This window comes from Ptychodera flava, unplaced genomic scaffold, assembly GCF_041260155.1.
Source record: "Ptychodera flava strain L36383 unplaced genomic scaffold, AS_Pfla_20210202 Scaffold_106__1_contigs__length_256847_pilon, whole genome shotgun sequence".
Classification (NCBI taxonomy): Eukaryota; Metazoa; Hemichordata; class Enteropneusta; family Ptychoderidae; genus Ptychodera; species Ptychodera flava.
The window spans coordinates 65701-75090 of NW_027248288.1; the positions used below are offsets into that span (position 1 = coordinate 65701).

At 37.6% G+C, this 9390-nt stretch overlaps 1 protein-coding gene across 1 annotated transcript; it reads left to right on the plus strand.

Annotated features, from left to right (window-relative positions):
* Positions 1-6923: 6923 nt before the first annotated feature.
* On the plus strand, positions 6924-8978 carry LOC139126608 (uncharacterized). The gene is made up of 4 exons (XM_070692665.1): positions 6924-7246; positions 7504-7531; positions 8267-8569; positions 8709-8978. The coding sequence occupies exons 1-4, from the start codon at positions 6985-6987 to the stop codon at positions 8779-8781; spliced, it is 666 nt and encodes a 221-aa protein (XP_070548766.1). The 5' UTR covers positions 6924-6984; the 3' UTR covers positions 8782-8978.
* The last annotated feature ends 412 nt before the right edge of the window (positions 8979-9390 follow it).

A 9390-nucleotide genomic window follows, 5' to 3' on the forward strand; every position in this document is an offset into this window, starting at 1 on the left:
TTCTCAGCAGCAAACATAAATGAATCAGTTATCTTCCTAACAAAAGTACATACATCTGAATTACAGTCTGCAACAAGTTCATCGAAAGTCGACTTTACATTATTTGATTGCAAAATGCTGTTAAAAGAAGCTGCTTTTTCTGTAAGCCAGAAACACTTTTTCAAAGTTACACTTTCATTATTGCGTGTTAAGTCAAAACTGTACAGAGAATTTAAGCAAAAAGTTATAGGAAGGTGATCAGATTCTGAACGAATCTCTACTGCAAATGAAGACAAACAATTTGAAGAGATGCGATGACACAATTGCGTAATCAACTACACTGGTACCGGCGTTAGCAATGCATGTCAATTCGCCATGATTGGAATCTGCACCAACTCTGCCATTGACGATATGTACGTTAAATGAACAACATAGTGAAAGAGAGAAAACGCCGTAACCATTTACCTCTTTGTCTTTGGACACCCGTGGCATGTTGAAACAGTCGGTGTTGTACAAATGTGAAGGATCTAAAGTGAAATCTGTGTCGTCATCTGTTATGTAATCTAACTCTTCACCTGTGCGGGCATTCAAATTCCCAGCAATAATTACATACACTTCTGGTAAATTTGCAAGAATGACATTCAATTCATTTTCAAATAGTTCAACACCGTTTCCAGATGAAAGACTTTCATAAACTGTAGAGTAACGTGGAGAGATATATATACACTACAGAAAAGGACATCTTTATCTAAACCAAAACAAAACCCTTAAATAAAAGAAAAATACAATCATGAAGTTTGGATTTAACGAGCTTAACATATTGAGTGAGATTATTTCTAACCAGTGTAAAACACCTCCAGGATGTCTACCAAATCTTGAAATTTTTTCACGACTTCTATTAAAAATCTGAAAGCCTGGAAAATTATTTTGGAATTGATCGTCACTGTCAGACCACGTTTCTATGAAAGACACTACATCGAATTCCAGAACATAGTTTGCAAAGTCAAAAGATTACAGCTTATTTTTCAGTCCTTGAACATTCCATATAAAAAAAATTAACTTGCTTTGGGCCGCGGCCTGTTCCTCAGTCTGTGTACCCGTCGCGTTCTCGCCGATGTTGAAGTCGAGTGCGCGGGCGATCTTGTGTGTAAGTTGAGCTGGCACTGGCAGTGTTCGAAGCTCGTCTTTCATCTCCATTTGTGTGGCTCTTTGTAACAACTAGTTTTCCATTTTTATAATATGTTTTTTTCCCCTGCCGTCTCAAATCAGCCAAAGTCTTCCTCTGCCGTCTGGTTAGATCGTTTCCGATTCCAATGTCAGCTTCTTTCAGCTTTTGCCTTGAGGTCAGAACCAGGATTTTGTCGTCTCAGTCATGAAATGTCACAACAATTGGACATGGTTTGTCTTTCAAATTGACTGTTACACGGTGGGCTGTCACAACTTGTCTGTCGTTCCATGTCTTTTTTCCAACATGTTGGTTTAAGAGCTCAACGACTGTCTCCTTACATTGGTCGAAAGTTTCGCAAGAAAATTCATGGACGCCATATAAGCTGACGTTGTCTCTTCTGGAAAACGATTCCAACCTCTCTGAATCATCGTCAAGCTGGTCAATGCGATCGACAATCACATGAAGTCTCTCAGAAATAGCAGAAAAATCGAAATTTGTAAAATGTCGATTTTCTTTTAGATCATTCACCATCTTCCATTTTATGGACAGATGCTCGAAGTTCTTTGAAGTCATTGCCCAAGTCAACGTATGAATTTCTCAGCTCAGCCTCCGAATTTTTCAGCTCTTGCAATTCGGCATGTATTTCCTTGCGCGTATTTTTCATTTCGGTCAAAATATCACATCTCAGAGATTCCATAGCTTCGAGTATTTCTTTTTCTGGGCCTGGATTAAGTTCTACATCGCCAGATAGCTTAAGCAATCTCACAACAAACGGTTGAGAGACAGCTTTCATCTCAGTACAGGTAAACGTTACGTAATTTTGTCCGTCTTGCAATATGTCCAGCAAACTGTTGTTCAAAAATGGCGCGAAACTGTAACCGTGGTCCAGAACGATCGGAAGAAAAGTTCTAGTTGAAAAATTAAACATACAGTGGTTTTGGTCTTCTGAGTGGCATACGACCGAATCTTCGTCAAGTAGCTTACCCAGTAGATCCGTCCCCGAAACCAGCAAATCTGCACCGCAAATAGTGTTGGTACATACCATCAGGCAGACCAATGTTCTATACAGCAATTCTTGTGACAAGGGCGTCTTCGTTCGGCTGTATGGTGAGGTGGAGATATTTCGCCAATTTTTGGTTGGGAGAATCTCCCTATCCGACTTCTCCAGCTCATGGTATCGACACCCATCTTGAAAAACCATTTAACAACTTCTGATGGCAAAAACTTCAAGATTTTCCTCAAAAAAACCAACTTGTTTCTCAGAGCGATGTCAAAGCACGTCCTGTCTTTTGACCCATGTCACGTGACCCCCTTTTCCACTTTGTCAGCACACTTGTAAATGTGGAACAAACCACAAAAAACAGTTTTAGACTTCACTGGACACACAAAAAAATGACACCACTGCTCAAGTGTCATCAAGCTAGGCTGACAAACTGAATCAATACAGAGCACATCATACTAAATACAGCAGCTAATACTGAAAAATTCTGAAATCTTATGAATTTATATAACTCTGACCTGCAAAGTAAACAATAAAACTAACACCATTGTTTCAAATTACAGTGACTGACAGTCAAAACTAACAAAACAGCAAACATGGAATTTAGCCATTTTCATTGGCCATTAAAGGGACAAAGTCACTCATTTTTGACAAAATTTTGGTCATTTTAATTTCCGTTGAATATATATGCTTTTCTGCTGCTCACTGAAATGGGCTTAAATGCAATCTCTGGTTGTCACAGCTCAACTCATATGCATGCATGGATACAACATGTGGTCACTTAATAATTTAATTTAAGGTATGTACCAAAAACTGTCACAGTAAATTTCACATGTTACTGTAAAATGTTGACAAAAATAGCTTTGTCCAAAGTATCATAATATTAGCCATTTCTGAACAGGGATGTAAGATTACACCACCATGCCATGTGAAGTCACAAATATTTCCAATATGAAAGTGCAGTCCTCTGGTGAGTGCCGAATCATGTACCGGTATGTTGTACACCATGGAGGTAGACACCAAGCATAGCATTATGTGAAAAAGTTAAAGTCTTGGTACTAGATGACCACTAAACAAGATTGGCAGTCCGCTTGTTTCAAAGCTATTTAAAAACTTTCTTCTGAGCCTATTTCACATCATAATTGACCCTCTGCACTTGACCTGCAAGCTTGGTACGTACATGTGTATTCTGGAAAATGACAGTAATTTCAACGTCATTTTAAGTCAGAGATTCGTCATGTGAGTAATTAATTTCATTCAATTATTTCTGTCCGTTTTTCCTTACTGTCAAAATTGATTGAGGTCTAAGTATTGAAAGTACTTAATTTAATGACGATTTTCACAAATATGTTTCTCTTACAACTTGACTAAATTGTCACTACTTCCAAGTGTGACTGTGAACATAATTCTAAAAATATTACAAGACCTTCAACACATACAAGTTTGCTTACAAGTTTCGCGCTGTACCAAGAAGTTCTCTGGACGTACACTGTACATTTTAGCCTATCATTTTCGGGAATAAAGGTCTGTATGTTTTAATGATTGACTTACTGGCTTATGAAAAATATATTAAGGATCAGAAGGATGTTGATATCGCAATTCACAAGCCTCGGTATTGTTTTCCCAAGCAGGAGCGTATCAGTATCATTATGGAACTACCTAGCTCTGCATGGAAGGGCTGTGTGTTACCAGCGCGCGTTATACGGCCTCCTACCACAGGCCGTATAAACGCTGGTAACACACAGCCCTGCCATGCAAAGCTAGGAGCTACCACACTCTTTTGGTAGTACCGTGGTATCATATATTGCTTTATGTAGCTGCAGTTCCGAAACTGAAGGGTTTGCCTTTTTTCGAGTTTAAGCTTTTAGATTTTAGGGTTTGATCAAGTTGACGTCCTACCTAAACAGCAGTCGAAATATTGAGGTACAACGGCAATATTGCCCTACGCTAGGAGGATATGTGTACCACCGTCGCTACGCAAAGACTACTTACCCAAAAGACCTGTCTCTCTACCGGATGCATACTGGCCTTCGCGTTGCGACTGTGGTTGCACCTGTGTGATGAGTATGCCGTTGTTGGAGGCAATCAAAGCAGCCAATAGTTGAATACTCTTACCATTCTCGTAGGGCTTAGACTGCTACACCAAGTCAATGGCATATATCATGTCAAGTAGGCAGTAAATATGTACCCTTTCACTTTGGCTTTGAACTGCAGATGTGGAATGTTATGATTCAACAGACTGTCCAATAATTCCAATAATGAATGCCCAAATTGGCTCATAATGGAATAGAGCACACTTATACTCCATTAAGAGTGATTGTGATAAGTAATGCTCTGCAAATGTTTTTTTATATTAATGCACATGCATGTGCCTGCTATTTTTTCTAAGGAATTATAATTTAATATTTATCATAATATCAGTAAAATTCAAAATTTGGAATGTATCACATTGACAATTGAGGGAATACTGGAAACACAATGTGACACTGATCGCCATAACAATGATATATGGTCATGTACAATGTATTGAGCAGTTCAATGTCTACATGGGGAGGAAATATGGGAAAGTACAATGTGTGTTTAAAATGTGTTCCTGGTACAGATATAGAACTACATGTGTGCATGACCCCATTATTCACTGGATTTTATAATATTCCTGAAAGACCTGTGTAGTCACATAACTGAAAATACCTGCACATGTGCTCATTGCACTCATATCAAATCCTGTTTTACAAAATGTACTATTGTCTTCCATAAGGCAATGAGAAGTTCTGGTCATGTTGCCCTGTTTGCGGGGAAAGGTCAACAGAAAGGCTATGCCTATTCAAGCAATAATTTAAGCACACAATTCAAAGTATGGTCATGGATTGAATGCTATAGTGTGAAATTATGTGACATTACTTTGTCAATTCTTGTGCCTCGTTCTTTGCATTTTAAACATATCACAGAAAGCAGCCTAGATAATAGAGGAAAGACTGATCCTGATTTGACACAGAGGTGGCCAACACTATTTCATGACCAATCAAGTCTCCATATTCTGAAATGACATTGGGATATCACCATATTTAATCAAGTTCAATCTGAATACGTGATCAACATGGCTGATTCACTGTATAAATTACCCACATTAAATTAAATAATCATATATCCTGCCTTCACAACACAAATGAACACTATCCATTCCAAAGATAGTACCCACGTGGTAAAGCCAATATAAACTTGAAAAATGCCACAAGTAGCCATACCAATCAGATGACTGTACCTAAATATTTAAGTATACTAAAATCACTTTTCTGGAATCAAAATTATTAATTATCACACCAAAGCTTGCTCTTAATTTCAAACAATAGTATCTCTAAAAACTAAAATTCATGTACCTAAAAGGTGACTGATGCAGGGTGGAGGTTGCCCTTAAACTTTAAGGGAAATGGCTTATGAAAGAGAGGGTTATGGATCAACAAAAAGTGGAATGAGAAATAATATTGTCAAATAGTTATAGGTTCAAGATTGACTACATCAGTGGAACAATGTAAGATATTGTGGTAATATCCAGCAGTGTTTTTGTTAAGGGCGGTACCTAGGTAAATGTTACCGGGGTTCCCCGGTCATTTTACCAGGGTTAGCCTTGGTATATCAGTGCAGTCATACTAGCGGACAACAGAAATTTTACCAGGGTTCCCAATGTTCTCCAATCTTAGCATAAACACTGTGCAATGTTTATTAACGAAACAAACTACATGTACAGTGTCTGGGCAACCAGAGTGCCACGGGTTAGCTGCGGAACAATAGATTGGATTTGTTATAAACTTAATGGCGATAAGAATAGCAACAAGAGAGACAATCCTATTTAAGATAATGGTGGGGAAGAGATACACAGAGAGTTGGGAATGAGCACTTAATAGAAAGTAAGAGGCAGTGTGCAAGTAATGTCATGTGAGCATAATTGTCTATACAAACAATTTGCTTTCTACCTTTAGTGCACCGACAACAAGCCAAAAAATTTGTGACCCTCCCCCTTAGAGGAGCTCAAAAACTGTGACCCTCCCCCAAACAGAGGCTCAAAAATTTGTGACCCTCCCCCAAATCCCCCGGCCCTCCCCTCTGCTAATTTACGTCCAGTCCCTAAACTACCTATCAGTATGGCCAAATGCATAACTTCTACTACGTCATGACCACTGGGTCATCAGTCCATGTAGTCAACGTTTTGTTGTTGTACATTGTTCATTTTCCCCCACACTCATGACCTGAGTTTAATTAGTCCAGAACATTCTCAAGGTCACTGCGAAGTAAAGAATCCGTTTGGAATACATTCCAAGGTTTACCTTAGGAAGCCAGAAAAAAGCATGGCATTTTATCGATGAATGAGATTTACCTGGAAAAAAACATAAAAACAAAGAAACACTGGAGAGTAAAACTATCTTTTATGATTATTATTTTCATGCTGCTAGGTAATTAAACATTGGCCGTTGATCATTTCTATCTTCACTGAGGCTGCGCATCGGTGAATTTTAACTGTATAATGCATTCAGTGTCGAGAAAGTTTTTAGGTTTATTCGAAAATGAACCGGAGAGTAGTTAGAAGAAATGATCAACCGTCCAGTTGTCCATCTATCTATCCACTCTATACAAACATGCATACAGTCAAGCAGATATCAGGAGTACAAAGAGATTCACGAACATAAATTGTATCTACTTCTGTGTAGTATTTTGGCAGATGTACATTCGAACTCAAATTAGTCTATTTATCTCATGCTTTAACTAGAAACAACTTTTTTTCCTGCTGCAGGTATAACAACAGCCCATACTAGTGAACACTTGATTGCTATCATCAAAGATCATGACAGACCGGGCAACTATCGCAGACATATTTCTTGAATTAACTGGAGCCCAATTCAACCGCGCTAAGGGCTTCTTGAAAGATAATGATGTTCCTGGCGGGATCGTGGATGAAGTTAAATATGCAGACGACATGGCTCAACTAATACTGAGTCATTTTAAACGAAATGAACGGAAGCAATTAATTCGTGAAATTCTGACAGCAGTTAGAGCTGAAGATGTTAAAGAAAAAGACAAAGTCAAACGCTTTTTGAATGATGAAGGTAAGTCATATTGGCTGTTACGAAACTTTACGGCTAGTATAAAATATTGCGCTGAATTTTAATATGCAAGAGATATGACATTAAACTGTATACCATATATAAACCATAGATATGATTAATGTTTTTTAAATTGCCTGAATTGTAATGTTGATGGTTCCCGTTGTACGACTTGATATACTTTCTCACATGATTGGGATTTGCTCTATTATATGAAAGATCTATCTTCAAACTGTATCGAGTTTAATTTCTATTTTCAGATGACTCGGCCCATAGCGGACAGTCAAGGTAAATGTATATGTAATATCCTCACAAAATGACAGGATTTCTTTAGTTAGGTCAAATCAAGTGTCCTACAGTCAATTGCACTAATAGAGTTATGATAAAAATGTGCTTGATGTGGAAAATAATTAAACGAATTTCAAGTCTTTCTTTGTATCTTAAAAACGATCTTCCTAATTAAGTGAGTCAATAAAATCTCCGGTTGTCAACCATATTTTCATATATTTCCACATTTCTTAATGTCAAACACGGAAGCAACAAAAGTAAAGTTGTTTTTTCGCAAGAATTGATGTTAAAACAGAGAAAAGATGAATGAGTTTAGCTTGTTTCATAAACAAACATGCCTTTGCCATGTCAGCGATTACCATTGTTTTAAAAGTAGTTATGAGATCACAAAACTTCAAACTCAAGCTGTGTTGAGAAGTCTACTTTTACCCACAAAGCACTTCAATATTATGCAGTTTGGCCCCCCTCCAAGCACAAGCCAAAATTATTTCAGGTGGCGAGAATTTTAATCTGAATCATTAATTTTTCATTGTTAAACATTAAATCAATGTTTCAAATGCTAGCCACAGAGTTGTAACCGTACTCTACTAAATTGTTAGTTATTCTAGTACCATAGTACATTTACAACAACGCATCAAATTGTTTTCTACTACTATGACATTAGCAAAAATAACTAAAGTACCATTGACCTAAGAATTTACATCATGGAGTCTTCATCTTTTGCTTTTATCACAGAAGTACAGATGCCTCACAAATAGATGTGCGCAAGAAGCTATATCATGATCTTGAAGGTCAGCTGAGTCTCAGAGAGGAAGACCAAGTGAGGATGTTATTGGGAAGACAACTTACTAAGAGGGAGTTAGAAGAATTGAAAAGTTTCGCTCATATTCTAATCAGGCTGGAAGAAAAGGGTTACTTCCAAGAGGATTTCAAGCTGCTGAAGGACGTACTGAAGCAATTGGGAGGCCTCCACTCGTCGATCTCGTTGAGCAGTGTGAACGAAAACTGGGAAATAAATAAAGTTCATACGTTCAAAAGGTATTACTCAACATTTGTAATAATACATTTTCTAAATTTACTCCACGAGATACGTCATTATTCAAATAGGATTTTTTAAAAACGAATTTCTTCTTGAATAAAGTGAACTAATATCAGTCTTCTTAAATTTACATTACAGGTTTACGGCAAGAATACTCATTCAAAAATTACCGCCTTGGGTTGATTTATATCGACGCATGCTATGCCGATAAGATTTAACAACATCACTTTTAAGCTGTAGACCATTTAAGAGAAGTTTTCTTTTTGGAGATAATTCGATCATTTCAATTTACTTCCCGATTTATTTTGCTTTCTATTCTTGGCAGTAAGTCTATAGTAGGCCCACATTGCTTTGTAGTTTGCTTAAATTTCCTCATAAAAGATTAGAATAAATGTCTCCCTTCTAAAATGACATGACTGATTTGCGATATTATTAACTTCGACTCGGAAACGGTCGATAGAGATTTGCAGAAAATTATTTCACATACTCGTCGAACTACGCAGATTACTGTACAACATGTGTGACGCTGTCAACACAAATCATATCTCCTGTAAGTTTATATAAATTTTGAGACCTTTCAAGTTTGGTGATTAATGTTTTGTGATAAATTATGAAGAAACTATCGCTCGATCTATCGTTAGAGAGAGAGAGAGAGAGAGAGAGAGAGAGAGAGAGAGAGAGAGAGAGAGAGAGAGAGAGAGAGAGAGAGAGAGAGAGAGAGACAGGCAGACAGAGACAGAGACAGAGAGAGGGAGAGAGAGAGGGAAGGGGAGAGAGACAGAAAAGCGGCTGCGGGGCAAAATAAGATAAACGCTACGCT